The sequence below is a fragment of the Epinephelus moara genome, chromosome 3, assembly GCF_006386435.1.
Source record: "Epinephelus moara isolate mb chromosome 3, YSFRI_EMoa_1.0, whole genome shotgun sequence".
Classification (NCBI taxonomy): domain Eukaryota; kingdom Metazoa; phylum Chordata; class Actinopteri; order Perciformes; family Serranidae; genus Epinephelus; species Epinephelus moara.
In genome coordinates, this window is record NC_065508.1 from 13,116,991 (window position 1) to 13,136,669 (window position 19,679).

The 19,679-nt window shown below is 41.6% G+C and overlaps 1 protein-coding gene across 1 annotated transcript in view; it reads right to left on the minus strand.

Moving 5' to 3' along the window:
* Window positions 1-1,707: 1,707 nt before the first annotated feature.
* The window catches only part of ubl3a (ubiquitin-like 3a), a 42,836-nt gene continuing 24,864 nt past the window's right edge, over window positions 1,708-19,679 (minus strand). The window contains exons 2-5 of the mRNA XM_050040388.1: window positions 10,306-10,414; window positions 7,899-7,985; window positions 5,203-5,280; window positions 1,708-3,567 (exon numbers count right to left, since the gene is read on the minus strand). Coding sequence (XP_049896345.1) covers window positions 3,515-3,567; window positions 5,203-5,280; window positions 7,899-7,985; window positions 10,306-10,414 — 327 coding nt within the window. The 3' untranslated portion in view covers window positions 1,708-3,514. The remainder of the gene's footprint in view (window positions 3,568-5,202; window positions 5,281-7,898; window positions 7,986-10,305; window positions 10,415-19,679) is intronic.

Consider the following 19,679-nt stretch of genomic DNA (forward strand, 5'->3'; position numbering starts at 1 on the left):
GAAAGGAAATCACATACTTCATACATACCTTCAAATGAAATATGTAAACTGCATCACTGTTCAATAACTCGAACAGTAGCTAAGTGTCCTATGTGTGTTTAAAGTTAAACACAGCATCACCCTAAGTTTAAAGGAATATTTCACCCACAAAATGACTATATGACAGTAGGTCATCCTGTTTTACCTTGAATTTGTGAAGAAAACTTTGTTTTTCCCGTATGCCTCCATGGAAAACAGTAAACTTACTGATTTTTTTGATTGATTGGGGGACCATGTGGGGACCACAGCAGCAAAACTATATAAAAAAAAAATTGTTTTCAATAGGTTTTACACAACTCATGCAGTATAATCCAAGTCTAATGAGAGCATAGACAAGATTCACTTTCAGTTCGGTCGTAAATAGTAAGGTTTTAGCAAAATTGCATGTGTTTGGGAAGTACTAAGGTACGACTGGATAAATGAGACTTGGACTATACTGCATGAGGTGCGTGAGTTTGTTCACGGATGGTTTGATACAGTTTTGCTATTGTTAAACACGGTCCCCAGTCAATCAATACATTAATATGTCAGCTGTCTTTCCTGAAGGCATGCAAGAAAAAGTTTACTTCATGAACTCAAGGTGACACAGCATAACTACTGTAAAACGTCAATTAAAATCCTAGTCCCAAGTAAATGCCTGGTCTGGCTGCCAAGTGGTTCATTTTACAGAAATTCTTGGATGTGTAAATAAGGTTGTTGGCTACCTACTCAAGCTATTGTTAGTTAGCTGCTTCGGTCACGCATACAGATGTAATCATGGGCACCAAAGAAGACCGTAATTCCTTCAGATTTACCGGCACAGTAAACAAGAGAGACAAAAAAAAGGTGGTGACTCCCTGCCTCTGACGCTGTCATAAAATCAGAATATGTTTGTCCCTCGATTATTGTATGTTATTCACATTCCTTTAGTCGGTAAGGGTCCACTGAGCAAAACAATCAAGTGTTTTTCATAAAAATGAATCCGGGTGAATATTGTTTTAACAGGATAAATTGGTGTTGTGTTGGTATGCCGGGTGCCTAAACCCTCGAATGCTCAGTCTGTCGGAGCGAGATCAAATGACGGACTCATAATCAGTATGTTATCTGAAGCCTAATTTTCATACAAGTAATATTCATACTGGTTTAAATAAACAGTTTGATTGTAGTTCCCATCTTTGCTGAGCAACAGTTTTGTATGAAAGGAATTAAAGGCCTGTCCTAAATATAGGCCTGTTGAGTTCAGTGATAATAGCTCTGGCTATTAATTGAAGTTTTACAGTAACTGATGTATAAATGGTCATTTGGTGGGTGAAGTATTCCTGCTACATGTCTCTTTCCTGTCATACTGCATAACATGGCCCTTCATCGCTGTCACTGTCGTACTATTCCAGTTTTACAGCATTTTTTGCTGTTTCAGCGAACAGATGTCGGCATGTTTTCTTGCTGATGAGTGTTTAAATCTATCCTTTTATTTGTGTAAAGTCAAACACAGGCTCACTCCTAACTTTAAACTACTTCTTTCCCTGACTCATTCTGCTGACAGTGTCCCAGCATCAAGAATAAGTCAGCTAAAAATACTTTATACTGTCTGTTAAAATTCTTGTTGACAGTCAGGTGATGGTCATCAACAGGCCGTCAGACTCAGGTGATGCTGGAGAGTTTTATGATTCAAGTCATGACAACAGGCAGTGCACTTCAATAACCTTTATTTAGTTTACAGATGTATTCCATTTTGAAGTTTGGAGGGGGGGAGAGGGAGCATTAGTGCTATTTACAATTGGTTTGAAAACGTTTATCTCTGTACAGATTTGAACCCTGATCAATATAAACAATATTTTTTTTAAGACCTAGTGCTGTTACAAAGCGATTCTTTTAAAGCAAAAAACCACAAAGAAAAAAATAAAGGATTACATTAAATTATAAACAAATGAAAAAAATAATAAAAGAGCACAGAAGAAAGAAAATAAAAATACAGTCTGTCGATGATTAGGGAGGTTTTGCTGCTGTTAAGCACAAGACATTGTCAGCGAGTGACTGTGAACTGGCTAGAAGCTAACCGTATACACAATCATAGACTAAACACCAATATACTGTATATCAACAAGATCTAGAGTCATCATGTTCTATATAAGATTCATATTAAATATATTCTACACGTTACCTTAGTTGGAACATTACTTCCATTGGAAAAATATAAAATAAAACAATAGAACTTTTTATACATTTTTATTAATAATCTGATGAAGGAGCACATGCTTCAGTTGTGCAAAATGGACTTATTAATGCAGAGAGAGAATTAAGGAGAGTAAGAAGCGAATTAAGACAAATAAGGAACATTTTCATTCTGAGTTAATTTCCCTGCTTGGACAGCCATTTGTCAGAGATCCTTCACAACACTGTTAAAAAAAGGAGCACGACGAGCCTTTCCTCGGAGAGAGGGAGGGATGGTGCATCAGGGAGGGAGGAAAACTGACATGACGTTTTTCTTTTTTTTAATCACAACACTGGTCGGTCAGTAATATGCATGGACTGTCAAAACACAGTCACAAATGTCATGGACAAACAAATAACCAAAACAAAACCACCAACTCTGGTTGTTTGTCTATTTGTTTGTTTGTTAGGCTTTGTTTGGCTAAGAATGTGACGACTGAAAGAGTAGGATGTGTTCGGTCTCTACAGCGCTCCGCAGACAAAACGGGAATCATTTCTCTCCTGTGACCTTTAAGGGCACATGCAGAGAAGGGCAGTAGAAAGGACACAGGTGTGTGTGTATGTGTGTGTGTGTCCTGGTTTGAGTTCTCTGATCAGGCACGTCTAAGCTTCGTCTGCTGCACCGAGGGAGATCACACAAGCACATATGGTTGGATGTGTAGACAGGATGTCATAGCGTGTGTGTGTGTGTGTGTGTGTGTGTGTTGGTATGTTGGCGTGTTGTTAGTGGTTAAAATTCTCAGCGGTCTGTATGAGAAAACAAGGCCACACACACAAACTTGGGCACTGCATTACTATGACCACCAGCTAGAATGAGGAGCCAGTTAGAAATGAACTTTAAACAGACCAGCTGAGGATGGCTGGACAAGGTGTGTACGTGTCTTGTATTTGTATTTGTATGTGTGTGTGTGTGTGTGTGTGCGTGTGTCAGAAGGCTTAAAAAAGTGTGCATTAAGAAAAAAAGAAAAAAACATGCAAATCCAGTTCTTTCCACTAATTTTCAGTTATGACAACAAATCAAGTACAACAAAGGAATCAACTCTATCGTTAATCAATTTCCTGCTCCCAGCTCTGTGTCCTGGATCAGCCTGAGCCTGCTGTCTTTCTGTATGTGTGAGAGAGGGAACAAAAAAGAAAAAGAAGAAGTGTGTGTTTGTGTGTGTTCGTCTGTATGCATATCCGCATTGTGGACAGGCTCCAGGACAGGGGACAAGCTCATTAGGTCCAGGATGTTGAGGGCGAGAATGGATGAGAAGGATGGAGGGCCGGCGGCGGTGGTGTGTATTTACAGAATGACACAGCAGTTACTCTCCCCGGTCTTCTCTCTATTCCTCTGACCTGAAATCACACACACACAAACATCATCATCAAGACAAACACAGTCTGACAAGGACATCTTCCGACAAGGTGTAACGTTGGCCAGTTAATACGAGCACACGTTCCTGGTAGATTACTTTGAAACGTGAACTCTGTATTTCTACTGTTTACTTGGCGATTGTTGTGAGGGAAGATAAAATAGTGGTAAAATCCTGTCTGATAGTTTTATAAACCACTTGAAGCATTTTTGTGCCTGATAATCCTTCAAAGTCTTTGAACTTTCTGGATTGTATATGAATGATGTCTCACAGATACTTGAAGTAACACAGCCAGTTTTTTTTGTTGTGGACTAGTCTAACTTATACCAACCTTACACCAAACAACTTTTCAAGAGATTTGACTTGGCAGACAAGCTTCTGATGTCAGAATAAAATCATGAGAGAGCTCTCTCTGTTGGTCGTTGCTCCTATTATCTCACTTGTTAGGTGTACAGTGGTCATAAAACTCAGTCCAAGCCGTCTTAAGTCAGTCTTTTTTCTCCTCAACGTTACGACAAATCAAACATGTTTAATATTATCTCAAGTTTTTAATCATGGCTTGTGCGAATACCTAAGTTCAATGACAAAAGCGTTGTCAACGACCAATAGGAGCGCTCTCCAGCATAAAACAAGAAGCAGCAAACTGGGTAGCAAGTAAATATGGACGGGGCTCCAAGGAGGCGCAAGATCCACTTATTTGTCACCATCCCGCACTTATTTTAGTAGGAAATCTTAATTCATAAAACGATTCACGTCTCATTCCCACAGTCTCCTCACACTAAAATAGTGCAGCTAATCAATGGAGGCTAGTAGCAAGTTAAGGGGACGAAATCCAAATTGTAAAGCTGCACGCAAATATAGTTTATCTTTATAAATTATATTTGCGTGCAGCTTTAATTGACAAGAACGCTGGTGACATATAACGCCTTTTACCTTGTGTATATTTCATATTTTTTAAAGGGAGTTTGGAGTAATATTTTCCATTGGGAGCAGGATGGGAAACAATCTCAAAAGGTATCAAGTTGTTGTCTTGCAAAAATAACCAGTCTTTGTAAAATCCTAGTCTGTGACTAAATAAACTCACAATCTCTTTAGATGTGAGAAGGTGTCAGACTTTAGTCTTTAAAAGGTCTTTTCAGAGTCTCCTCGTGTATGGTAGGCATTAGATGCTTTGATTAAAGCAAAGACTGAACACAGGCAATCCAAGCATTAACAGCTTTGTAAACTGACGCCATTATTTATTTTACCTTACCTGGGTGTATTTTACCCAGAGTGCACGGCAAATTGAGGTTAGTCAATAGAGTGCTTTGTGCAACCTTCGATGTCCCTCTGAACTCTATTTGCGAGGTTAAAATCACCCACTGTCTCCTCATACAATCATTCTCTGCAACACATTTGAAAAGAGGAGACCTGTCCTCTGATATGATTTATATTAAGCTGTATGTTCTTCACATTGTTCTGTATCTTGGGGATACACTTAAGGGAGCCAATTATTTGCACCAGTGGCTGTTCCTAAAACAGGAGCCATGTGTAGAGATAAATAATGGCTGGGAGCAGAACGTTTAAAAGTTGTTCAGCGTGTGAAAAGGCCGACTGAAAGGAAAGAGGGGCTGGTTACCTTGGGAATTTGGCTCAGGCAAAGTCTCTCTGGCAACTAAATGCATCACTGTGGTCTTCCCCAAGGGCAGTTTGAGAGCTAGCGGAGAGAAGTGAGAGAGAGGGACAGACAGAGAGGGAGAGAGGATGCAAAGGTTATTCAGAGAGCTACAGCATGTGTGTCATTGCAAAGTCCTTCACCATCAGTATCATCTTAAACAGCTTTCTGAAATTGTAGAGTAAAGATTATGCTTCACTGGAAAGATGTGAGCTGCTCAGTAAAATAATAATCTCCAGCTGAAGGTGTCATGTTTGACTGTGAGGTAATTTTGCTGCAGAATTGTCATTACCATACTGTAAATACAGTATGTGTAGCCTTACAATGATCGGCCATAACATTCAAACCACTGACAGATGAGGTAAATAACATCGATCATCTTGTTACAATTCAGCTGGAAAACCTTTGGTCCTGGTATTTATGTGGATGCTACTCGACACTCTCCATCCACCTACACACTGTTGCAGACCAAGTACCCTCCCTCATGGCAATGGCATTCCACAATGGTAGTGTTAGTGGTAATGGTAGTGCCAAGCTGAAGTACCAACCTTGCCTCAAAATTCCCTAGATCAGTGGTTCTCAGTTGGTGGGTGGTGGTCCAAAAGTGGGTAGTCGTGATTTGTTAAAGTGTCAAGTTTGTAAAAAACACACTTTATTTTCAAGTACAGTGAATTTCCAGCCCAGAGTTTTTATTTTGAAGGGCTATTTCCTGCTGCTGAGCAAGTGACTAACAGACAGCTACTTCACAGAGACAGCAAACTAGCTTGACAACATGGCCAACCGCAAGTGTGACACTGACCTTGAACTAATGACTAAGCAGAATTCTGGACCCTGTGGCTGCACCAGTTGGGAACCACTACCCTAGATCCTAATTTGACCGAGTATTCGTTGGACGTGGCGGCACCCCAGAGGTACCCCTGTTCCATGGAGGGGCCTCCTTGGATCGCACTTGGCTCTGACCTGTGAGGCCTGAACACAGGACCTCTCAGGGTGTCCTGTGGTGTCTGGGACCAGGGCGTTGGCGGCAGATCCTTTGACTCCTGTGAGTTGTGAGGTGAGGTACCAGCATGTCCCACAGATGCTTGATCAGATTGGGATCTGAGGAATTTGGAGGCCAGGTTGACACCTTGAGCTCATTGTCTAATTTCTAGGGCCATTCCTGAGCTGTTTTTGCAGAGTGGCATGGCACATTTTCCTTCTTCTTTCCTTCTTCTTTCCTTCTTCTTTCCTTCTTTTCCTTCATTTTCCACTGCCATCAGGGAGTGCCGTTGCCATGATGTTGTGAGTTCTGAGTCCTCTTTGTCTTTGTCATTCATACACTGGTGGCCGAGGCTAACATACAGGGTGCAACCTGCTACTCAGTTTTTAACACACTCACACACCGACTGAACAGCCATCAGGAGCAATTTGGGGTTCAGTATCTTGCTCAAGGATACTTCGACATGCAGACTGGAGGAGCCGGGGATCGAACCACTGATCTTTCAATTGGTGGACGACCCACACTACCTCTCTAAAAAGATGTCTTGAATCCGCTCTTGAGACCAAGACCTATCTCGAGTATTACAACACTGCTTGAAAGTCAAATGTCTCTTTTTCTCCAAAGTAACTGATTTGTAAACTGCTCAATTCACTGATAAAATTACTCATAAACTCATTTGCTCGGAACATTGGTGATTTTATGTATTTGCCATAATGTGATTTACTGTCAATCATCAATATCAGAAAACACCTAGTTCTAACCATATCACCATGCTTTACTTTCAACACCATTACCACACAAAAATAATGTAATGTCCATGATGTTAACTGTGATTGGTTACCTGTTTAAAGCTATTAAGAAGTCAATTTTCAGACCGCAAATAATGGAAATCAATGGATGCCAGGAAGAAAGGCAGAATTCTTCCTGTTCATATTGATATGCTTTGTGATAAAACAAGTAACACTCGTCCTATGATATCTGGAAAAAGACCTATTTAATTAAAATCACACACTTAAGAGTAGTTAATATCTTAGTTACAGTATGTGTAACTCTGTAGCTCCCCAAAAACTGCCTCAATCACGTCATGTGTTCTTTCACACGTGCACAGTGTCTATGTTTGCATTTCAAAACCACTGAGAGTTTTGGCTCGATTTTAAGAGGATTCTGTGTCAGCATGCAAACACGTTAAACCAGCGATAAGGGAATTATCAGATAGATGACAGTAATGGGATGAGTGTAAAAGGGTTAGGGACGGCCATAACCCCATTAACCACACAAAACACCAGTCAAATCAAAATTGGGTTTAGTAGAGTAAAAAGCCTTAAAGCCAGGGGGAAGTGAAGTGGGCTGCCATCTTCTTTTACTCTCCACTTTTCATTTTCACGCCCCCCCTCCTCCCTTCCTGTCTCTTCTTTGTGCTGCTTGAGGTCTACTCTAACGCCAGTCTTGCCCCTTTCCTGACCAGTCTCTTTCCCCTCTTTTTCTGTATTTCCTCTCTCCTCCCTCTCTCCGTCAAAGCAGGCTTGTCCGGAGCACTGAGGTACCTCTGTTCTGCGGCTCAGGAAAGAGATGAGAACAGCAAAGAACTTTCCAGCAACACACTGCTGTGATTTTGTGTGCATGTCTATGAGTACATGAGGGGTTTTTTCTTTAGGGAGGTGTACACTCTGTGTTTTCTCACCTCCTAGTGTTACGTTGCCGTGTAGAAACCGGCCCTGGTAGATCAGCCTCAGGATGTTAGGACTGCTGACCTGCTCTTCCTCCCAGTCTGAAAGAAAAAAGGAGCAGAGGCAGATGGAAAGAGAGAGTTAAAGAGAGAGGCATGTGTTTTCCCTTCCCTGCTTTTCTCCTTTTTGTTTTGTTCCTGATTGTCATTAAAAGTTGTATTCTTTTGTAAATAACATTATTTTACCTTTCTTCAATAAAAGTCATGTTCAGCATCATTATATAATCTTCAAACTGAAAACATGCAGGTTCAATAATGACGTTTCACGACCACTTTACTGCTACCTGAAGTTGATTATACTTTAAAAACAATAAACAGCCAGTCTCTTATCGGACACTGCTAGTAAAGGTTCCCAAACTCCAGCAATTTAGAGAAGTACACAAAGAATTCAATTGTTAAGGGGCTCTGAATAAATTCAGTAAAGCAGATTAAATGAAAAAAGTTTGAATCTTAAAGGGACAGTTCACTCCAAAATCAAAAATACATATATCTCCTCTTATCTGTACGAACTAGATTGTTCTGGTGTGAGTTGCTGAATGTTAGAGATATCGGTCGTAGAGTTGGAGCTATTTTCTTCCTACCAAGCTACACTCGTCAACTGACTGTGCAATAAGCTAGCTAACGTTACAGCTTAGCCATGAAGGACGCCATTAGTGTTTACATTACACACTATAACAAGCACAAGCCTCTCGTTCATGAGTTGATGCACACTGCATCCTGCACTGCCAAATAGTTGGTGGGTGTAGTAGGGTAGAGTGAAAATAGTTCCTACATGAAACTGCTGTGGATCATCTTGAGCAACCAGGTCATGATTTCTGGAAAGAGACATTGCTGTTGAGTCTTTCAAATGTATTTTTATGGCGCTTTGAGCACTATAAGCCGAGTGCCATCCAGTCCCATTATATTTGAGAGAAGGCAGACATTTCTACAGCCGATATCTCCAACACTCGGCAACTCACACCAAAACAATCTTTGATAAATAGCACTCAAGGTAAAGGAATAATATGTATTTGTGATTTTGGGTTGCACTGTCCCTTTAAACTACAATGTTAGCCATGTCTTACAGTATGAAATACTGTAAACAGTGAAGCAAAAAGAAATGAGTCATTGCATGGTGAAAGACAAAGACCACCAACAACCGCACTGTGGATATTTTAAGACGTTTAGGGCCTTTATTTCAGATCATTATATGCAGAATGTATAATATGTGGGCTCTGCGGGATGCACTACAGAATGTGAGAAAGCAGGAAAGCAAGAGAAGAACACGAGGTGTGGCTTGGGAAGAACTGCAGACAAAAGTGAAGGCATTAAATGAGAGAGAAAACAGCGGGGGGAGTTGCACGGCAGCGGCGTCTGGCCACCAGATGTTTGTCTCCAGCTTAGCGGAGGGTGTTGGTGCTGACTGAGTGCCTGCTCTGGGTCTCACAGGGTTCAGATCTGTTGTCCGGGAGGAACACTGGGCGCTTCCAAAACTTGACAGGACTGAAAGGGAAACTGTTTTTGTCAAGGCGAATCTGAATCTGTCAGTAAAATTTATAGTTTCTCATGCACTGAGGGCTTCTCCAGAGCTGGACTGCACTGTGGGAAAGGTGTTCACATCTCAAGGTGTTGCAAGTTCGGCAGTGAATTCTGACACGGGTGTTGCAGCACTGAGGGAGTGGGTGTATTACAAAAAGGAGGTGGCTGCACTGCGATCCCACATTCCTGTACGCAATGATAATCAGGCTGAAAGGAGGGGTGCACTCTAATTACCCTACACCAAAGATTGGCACGTTCCCGCACTGCTATATAGACCTACATGTAAGTAATTAGCAGTGGGTTTAAATGTGATCTCAGCTCTCTGGGTACACACTGTGACTCCTCAGCTGCTTTTTATCTTTGTTATAGAAAATACAGCCAAGATAAGTCTGATCATATGGGTTTAAAGTGCATTAGCAGCTAAATTGTTAGCAATTACATCTTAAGCAAACACCCTGCAGCTGTGCTTATGCAATAACGTGATTTATCACAAAATATCACAATATGGCTCTGTAGCATATGTGCAGGAATGTGGGAAAATAGCAAATGCCCCAGTATGTTAACCTAAACCCCACATCCCAAAATCTGATCAGCAGTCAGTTGAAACAGCTTTGGAAAATCCAAATAGTGTGACAGTGAATTTGTAGATGGTGGTGCCAAAAAGTAGGCCTATGGGATTTGAGTAAAAATCAAGGAATAGTGAAAAAGTCACAAATGTCTGAGTGAAGAAAAAGAAATGTTTGGGTCACCTTGAGACTACAAATACTTATGTAGCCACTAGACGTAACTACATCTTCATCAACCACTGGTGCCAGGTCACTCAGGGATCAATGTAGCTACTCACCCATCGGCCAGTTGTCATAAACATGTTTGGCGATGTCCGCTGCCGAGTCGTTTGGAGAGAAGAGGAACTCTTTCGTCTTCCCGCTGACCAAAATAAGCCGCAGGTTTATCTGCAACACAGATTAAAAGAAAGACAGGGACATTAGGACTGTATGTAAGAAACATCACTGGACACATCAACACAAGCTTCAGTCCCATATGTCACATAAAACACAGTCAAATCAGGAAGCACACACGTTCGACTGAAGTACTTTAATAGGAAACAGGAGAAGGATGTGAGGACCCTGAGGAGCGTCCTTCCGCAGGATTAACTCCCATCTGTCTCTCCAACTTCCTTTTTCTCTCATCCCTTTTAACTCCCTGTGTCTTTGTCTTTGGTTCACGATTCTGTCACTTCTGGCAGTTTGTCACCTTCTCACCTTTTACCAAGCCAGATGTTTTGCTTTGACTTGTTCCTTTAGAGATGAAACCCATATATGATTGTTTGAACATATTTATTATTATATTGCATTCCTCAAGAGGGACCACTGCCTTTTTCCAAATACATTTCCACTGCAATTGCTATGTTACTGCTTTTTAAGTTTAATTTTCCTGGGTAAGGACTACACTATTAAAACCCACTGTCTTGCAGACACAAGATACATTTTTTTGTTATTATTTATGAATGAGACTGTGGGTATCTTTGTAATATCAATAAAACCAAACTTGTCTCTCTCTGTGTGAAACTGCCCACAAAAAACAAACAATTAGCTGGAATACAAAAGGCTGTTAAAACGTGCAACCTGCCCCGGATAGCTTATCCCACTAGTCGGTGGTGACAGCCAAGTATAGTAATAATCATAAATGACTAATAGTGTCAGACTCTTCTTAACAGTGTGCAAGTTCCCTTTCCTGTCAACTACTGAGCAACACCTCTACAGCAGGTAGAGAACTGTCATTAAAAGGTCTACTGTGTGATATCTAAGGTGGGGACAGACCTTAAAATTATTCACATAACTGAAACCTTATAATAATTATAGCCATAATATTTTCACCATTATACACACATTTCTTTTGCACAGAAAGTCAGAAAGAATCACGCACTAAACAGTAGGGAAAATACAGATGACAACAACCATATAGGCTATGAAATCCAGATAAAACAAATTGTCATACATTACTGTACCAAAACAGAAATTGAGATGCATCAAAAACTGTCTGCATTTCTACTTTATGCTACATTTTTGCACAGAAAACTTGCTCAAAAATGCTCATTTAAAATGACATACTGCATGCCGAGACAAGGCCAGTAAGGGCTATAAACTATTCAATAAGAGTTGGAGGTGAGTGAACTTCAGCTGAGCAGTGGCTGCATACTGAGAACTGTTTCTCTCTGTTTTCTGGCAGGTATTTTATTATTTCTAAAATACTGTGAATGAATGATGAGCAGAAACTTGATCAATAAAAAACAAACACTGCATGAGAATCAACACCATCTGACTATTTCAAAATTCACAATCACTTTTGACGTCCAAAATGTGCCCCCGCCTTTACTCACTGTGATTCCCTGCAAGTCTAAAATGTCATTTTAAACTTGCCAACCAGGGATATCAACTGTTAGCTGTTAATTGTTAGGGGCGCTGTCCCAACCCATGATGGCAGGATGGTGTTGCTGTGGATATGTTGTGCCCACTAGAGTGTGGATACCTGACCCGAGCCTGACGGGATAACAAATCAGAAACTTTGCTTAGGTTTAGTTCAGTATCGGCCAACTTGACATGCTGCTGTGTTGTGCTATGGCCTATTCAAGTACTGGAATTTGTTATTTACGTGACAACACCTGATCGCAACATAACGCAATAACTATGTCAGGGAACAAACTGCTTCTGGCTCGGGTCAGGTTCGGACTTAAAAATCAGAAAGTCTGTCAGGGTCGTGCCAGGCTTTTTTATATCTGACTCAGACTAGGGTTAGGGTTCGGTCAGGAAAATGCGGCACGAGCCAGCACGCAGCGTCAGCACAGCTAGTGGAGTTAACATAGTTGACAATGCTAACGGGGTTTTGAAGCTCAAAATGAGGCTTCTTAGTCACTGGGGCTACCTGCGGGGAGACCGGATAGGCACAATGTTTCGGCTGCAACACCATCCTGCCATCATGGGTCGTGATGGCACCGCTAACAATCAATGGTTAACCATCAATATCCCCAGTGGTAATTGCAGAATGAGCAGCGCTGCAAGCTAGCTCCTACTGTCCCGACAGGTGCGTAATGCAGAATGGTCGAGGCTAGTTAACCAGTGGAGACCGGAGAGTGGGCAGTGGGCACTATGTTTCTACTGCTAACCGGCTGTCTTGTCAGCAAAGCCAACAGAAGATTAAAAAAAGGCAAGACTTTTAAAATACAAAACATTAAAATTTAGTTAGTTGTCAGTTAATGGGTGTCGGGCTATCAAAGCAACATTAACTAAAATTGACATCCCTAATATTAACAAATAATAAGTGCAACTTCGCTGGAAATAATCACACTAAAAAAGAGAGGCCCAGATGTGTGTTGCTAAGCGTCACATCTCTTTGTGCATTTCTCACCTTAAATCACCCAAATATAGAAGTGAGCGCAGTGTGTAGTTTTGTATTTAAAACCATTAATTTGCACACCAATTGCCTGTCATTAGGGTGCAAATTAGAGGTTATCTCTTAAGTGGCATGGTGTGTGTTTAGCAGTGGTGCAGTGTGCCTTTAAGAGCCAGTGCAAAGGTCTGTGGTGTGTGTTTGACTTTGCTTTCTATATTTGTGTGTCTGGCCTGCAGTGCATGTATGGCACAAGCACGTGCGTGTCATTGTTAGTGTGTTTCCATGTGCCGAGCGTCTCTTAGCCCGCTATTTCCTCCCCACTGCCCACCAAACCCACTCCGCTGAGCCACACACACACACATAAGCATACACACATGCTCACACACAGAGCCGGCTGCAGTGATGTAACAGAGCTAACACCAACGGACTGAAACAGAGATCTCTGTAAGCACGTTATCAAATCAGCTCATAGGTTTAAGAATGAAAGAGCCATACAGAGACATACATCCTCACACACACACACACACACACACACACACACACACACACACACACACACACACACAAACAACAGCACATACAGCGATAATCAGAAAAAAAGTCACATTTGACCTCAATATTGACCCCACAAACATTCATATACACGAGTAAAGCTGTGTCTTGGAGACTGCATGAGCTTGATAGTTTTGCGCTTTGGGTCCACAGGGGAAAGTTGCAACTCTACAAATGGGACACAGATCATAAAGCAGGAACTGGCAGAATGCTGGTGAGTGATTGGCTGAATGGGAAATGTAACTTATGACAGTCTTTTACGAATAAACAACCCCGCACGACAAACAATACCTGAGAGTGACTCTGAATGCGACAGAGGAAGACAGAAATAATGAAGAGGAAACGCACAGAGGACGTCCCTTTATGTGAGCAAGGTCTCGCTCCATCCTGGTTTAACACCTGGTCGTTACCATGGTGTCACCATGGTGACAGCCAGTGGTGGGTGGCTTAACCTGATAACACCTACAAGATAGCTTCTCCCCCTCCTCCTGCCTGTTTCCTACAGTGTCACATCATATTGTCTTCCTCTCCATGCAGCAATCACTGCATCCCCCTCTCTCCATCTCCCTCCTTCGCTCTGTCTGTTTCCCTCTTGTCTTTCTCCCCCACTCTGTCAATCTCCCGCTCTGCACAGCGTACAGTGGAGGAATGTACAAGGCCCGAATAACAAGAGACAATGAGCTAGCTTCAATTAAACAACATAGAACCAGCCTTTCTCCTCTTATCATCAACCTGCACAACTTTCAGTCTCTTTATTTGCTGCTCTCTGCCGTCTTTTGCTTCCTCTATTCTTGCAGCTGATTTTTTTCCTAGAGACAGATGACAAATCGAAAGAATAACCTAAGTAGAAAAATATATAATAGATGCAGATGCTTCCATACAAAGGTCACTGTATGGCTTGACGAGGATTCAAGTGAAATGCTACGGCCTTTACAGTCACCAGATTGGACACCTCCGGGAGATAACCAGCATTCTCCCCCATCATCAAAACCTCTAGTGGAGCTAAGGGACATGAAGGATCAATGCCAAGTAACACTGAATCTGTTCTGGTAGCTCATAGTGGGGAAGTTTCCTTCCATTTATCACCTGTCTGTATCTCCACAGGTGAGCTTATGCCATCCTTTTTTCTTTTTCCACCTTTTATTTTGATCCAGATTTTAACTGAATCAAGGTCTCACCTCCTCCATCCTCTTTTCCCTCTCCCTACCCCCTCTCCCTGAGGGTCCCTGTGCCTTCTCTGTGGACTCTCCTCTACACAGGGGCTGATAATGAGGTTTCACAGCCAGCTCAGGGAAGTATATTCAATTACCATCTATTCTCTGGAACAAATACAACAGCTCCAGGTATGGGGGAGAGCTGTGTTTCATGTATTTATGCATAAACATAAATATACAGTACGTACACATATCTGCAGGCAGTCAGTTACTCATGCGTACAAACAGCTTGCAACCAGCCTCACTGTAAGCTCGTGATGCCAGAAATCAGCTGTATGAAGGCTTCACCAGCTCGCACAGCTCGTGGAGAACTGAAAGACAGCGAGTATTTCACTCCCCCAATGTGAGTATGTGAGAGTATTTGTAATGCTGAGGCATCCTGGTGCAGTCGCTTCTATTCCTGTCCACTTCTGGAAAGAAATAAAATAAAAAAACAGGCTACTTGTGCATGAAAGTGGTGACACAGCTCCCTGCTTGTCAAGTCTCCACTGCAGACATTTCAGACACAGTACAATAATGTGACTCTGCTGCCAAGTAGTGCCATGGTGTAAACATGTGAAGTAAGCAAAGCCTCTTGGCTAAACACTGTTTGCACACGGTGGAGAGCAGGAAATTCAATGCCATCTATAATTATTCCTCCCTGAGTACCGCTCTCAACTCTTTCTCAAGGCAATGGTCTATGCATGTGTGTATGTGTGTGCTTGTGTTTATAAGTGCATTAAAGAGTATTGCTGCTCTTTAGACCCTCTGCAGCAGTAAACAAATTACAGAGTGGGAAGCCTTCCTGTGGGAATATATTAGAGCAGCTTTATATGAGCAGTAAGGTTAGCCGCCGCTGTCAGTGTGGATTCCTAACTGTATGAATGAGTTTAAGAGAGGAGGTGGGTGATTAGCCCGACCGGGGTCCGTTTAAAACGAGCCAGCTGGATCCAGAAGCCAGCCTGCTTTAACTTGCCCATTAAATCTGGAGAAAATTTGACTGTAAGCTCAAGAATGTAGCTACGCAGCACTTTGAGAACACAAATCCCACATGAATTATCAGTCGCTGATTTTATTGCTAATTACTTATAGGCGCTTTTCTTTCTGGCACGGCTGTCAGAAAATTTAAATAAATATTAGCAGCTACAAGAAAGGAGACATAAACGGTTATGTTGCGGCTTGTTGGACAAATTGTGAACAAACCTAGAGAAAAAAGCAGCCTGAAAGACGTTTGGCCCATTTTTTTTTTAATGAGACAAAACTGAGTAAATAAAACAGCTTTGCAAGCTCTGAGTGATTTTACAAACACATAAAGAGCTACAGCAATTATTAGCCGCCATTAGCACACAAATTCTATCATGAAGCCATTGTTTTCTTTAATTAAAAACACACTGGAAAGGGTGTTTTTTAGAGAATCACTGTGTGTGATGGAACGGCAGGCTGAATGCAGCTTCACTTCCTCAGATGTTACCGTAGCGAGAGAGCTAGCGAGCTCACAGGAAAATAAACTCTTTTGATTTGTCGAAAAGCCTCATTCTGACTTTGACATATTTAATACAATATTATAAATAGTTTTTTTTCTTTGTGAGCTTCTTCCTTTGTGCACACATACACACAGACAGAGCGGTTATGTAACAGCGGCTGACTGATAATAGTGTGATACGAGAAACAAAGCCTAAGGCGAGGATTTGTAATCTCAGTGTGTCTGTGACTATGTGCGTCTGACAGTGCTCTGGGTAGTGCATTACTGCAATCACTTTATAAGGTACTTTTTCAAATTCATTTTCTTTCTTCCCCTTCCTTAAAATATGGACTTTTAAATATTTATTTCAAGACCTAACACATAACTAACTGGAGATAAACGTACCAGCTGGCAGAAATATGTCACATTATATGCAGAGGAAAGCATTTTCAAAGTTACAAAGCAACCTCAGAAAGACAAAGAAACATAATTGTCTTGTTTAAGAGGATACCAAGAAATTTATGACACTTTAAATACTCACTTTGGAAACATTTGGGTGAGGCTGCTCATCCGTTTGGGCAGTAATGTGTGAGTTCATCCTGTTCTGTCTACTCATTTATGCTACTGCCCTTAACAAGCTTCAGTAAGAATTACATGTAGAAGTAAGTTCTTTATGAGCTGTCAAGTCACACTACGGCCCTTTCATGCATTTCATTTATTTTCCAGTCCAATTGTTTTCACCTTGTCAGTCTGTGTAAGTGTGTCATCATGGCAAAACGTGGTCCTGGTGACACCTGTTGTAGCAGGAACTACCATAGAAGTCGTTTTGAGTGCTTGGTTAGTTGGGTCTGTCTGTCTGTGAACATTTTTGTCAAGGTAACATTGTAAGTCTGCAAAATTCAGTCAAAAATTTTTACAGGGGTGTAACTGTAATCACAATGAATGCTGGGTTCGTAGATGGATGTGGTCCGAGCCAAGCCCCACCCGCCCACATACACATACTTTACGCCCCTGGCTGACATTCAATTTAAGTCGTGGATTGCTGTAACGTGGCTGGAGTGACCCTCTGGAGTTTCCTCTTTCATGTGCCAAGCGTGTAGGATAAATACAGTGGCTGAGGTGAAAACGTGAATGCCCCTATCTAGAGCCAATGTTTGATTTGTCCGTTCTGGGCTACTGTAGAAACAACATGGCAGACTCCTTAGAGGAGGACCTACTCCGTGTGTACATAAAAAACACTCATTTTAAACTAACAAAATCATAGTTATGAACATTATATACCATTTCTGCCAAAACATCCCCTTAAAACCAACACATTGGACCTTTAATGTAAAGTCAGGATGAGCTTGTAGCTTTTATGTCAAGGCACACGACCAAATGTGCATAGCACAAACATCTGCGTCACTGTAGTCAGCTGAAGGATGCAACAGATCTTTTCACTGCAGTAAAGATCTACAAATAAACAGCAGGACAGTGACCCAGCTTAACTTCGTTTATTATTAACTTTACCATCTTTATAAGGCACTTATCTATCATGGCTAGTGTGTCATAGTTTGTTTAACCTGCTTAACCAGCAGCTTGCATTACACAACGCGCACTGTATGCAAAATATTCGGTATTTGTATTTTCCATGACGTAGAGAGAAAACAAAAGGTTAAAGAAAGACGATTTAACAAATGCATAAACTGTAAAACAGAGCCAGGCAACAAGTGAGGTATTCCTATGTGTATACTGTGCATCCACCACATGACGAGTCAAACAAACTGACAGAAAGCAGCACGGTGAGAATCTGTCCAACAGGTGCCTGACTGAGAGGAGGAAAAGCTCGCTTCTTAAGACAAAAAGAAAGCTCCAGTGAGGCAACCTGACTGGTCAAGATTTATTGCAACAATCACTACCGATTATGCCTACAGTCATGCTCTGCTGGTTGCCATGCCAACACTTGAAATAACCAGGGAGCTAGTTAGTCATCGGTGCTGTTTTGTCCTGGTTTTCTGTCTTTTGCATCTACACTATGTGGACAGTGCTCATGTCTTTAAAATAATAACGCACTGTAATATTAAACAACTCAAGCTGGTCTTTAGCGTGATTACAGGTGCGTTGGTACTTTTGTAAAGGCTGAACGAGCGTAATTTCAGCAGTATGTCTACTATCATATGCACAATTGTAGTGGAACAGATTTTTCTGTGATGCTTCAGTGTGGTTAAGATTTAACAGTTTTAAGCTGATTAGTAACTTATAACTTTTTTCCATTACCACTTTTCAAACCATGCCACTCCTATTTGTCTTTCCATTACCAGTTAAGACGTGCCAAACCACGCCGAGCTGCACCAGAGATAGACCTTCTCGGGAGCAAGGCCAAAAGTGCGCCCTCCTGCCTCCAAGCCAGAAGCAGTGATGTCTTGCCTCCCATAGCCAACCCCCATTGACCCCTCTTCTCCTCATGAAACAAGTGTGTATGTTGAGAGACTCAACTCGCCTCTGACTGTGCAGGAGACCAGAGAGAAAGGTGTTTCTAAAGTCTCAGTGTGTTCAGCTCACAGTGCTTTTGTAACTTCTTACTGAATCTCTGTGGTCTGGAGTTTAGTTTCGCTCCTGCTTCCTGTTTTTACTTTAAATATCTGCTTTATTAACTGGTTCATGTTCGCTATCAGTTGTATGGAGTCATGTTAAGTTACAGCTGATGAAATCTCAACATTTTCTTGTTTTGCTGCTTCACAATAAAAACTTTCACATAACAAAACAATATGGGACTTTTATTATAAAGAATTGCAATTAGCAGAACTTTGTTAGCGGCTTTTATTGAACGAAAGCAAGTCTACTAATACCACAGGGAGGAAGAGTGAAAGCAGAAGCAGCCACAGTGAGATGTTGATGAAGATCTGCAGACAATAGGCTCTTGCTGAACATCTGCAAAGAGGTCACTTCCAACCTGCTGTGCTATATGACGGATAAACGTTTGCAGCAAAACAGCAAAAGACTTTTTAACTGTGGATCTGCCCACTGCTTTAAAAATTCATCAGTCGAGACAAGCCATCATCAGTTAAAGACACCTTCAAGCAGGAAGCCCTGCTGTAATGGAGATGCAAATCTTTGCCGCGCTTGCCTGACATGCCAAGTCAAACCAATCCAAGCCAAGCCAGCACGAGTGAGGGGTATTAGAATCAGCAGGAAATAATATATCAGGAAAACACTTTCAATTGAAGAGGTTGCTCAAAGACAAGAGCATTTCATCTGTCAGGTAGAGAAATGTATGTTACTCTGTGTCCTTGCACTCTCAAAAGCTCGAGGTTAAATGTGACGCACACGCTGAACTTACTGCGGTTTTCTTCTATTGTTTTAAATCAGCCGAAGTCCATTCATCTATTGTTCTTGCAACATCAGCCCAGAGATGATTTAACAACCATTTCAGCCTAATCAGATTGCCCTTGCGCAGATATTGCTCCACGGCAGTAAATTCAACAGATTTCATGGATTCCACAGCCAAAACTGTGTTAATCAAAGGCAGAGCTTTTTTTTTTTAAGTAGTTGGACTACACAATGCCACATGCTGTACTTCTGCACTTCCAGGAAAAGTTAGCAGAGGTTTGCACATTGTCTCTCAAGCCATGTGTGCATTTT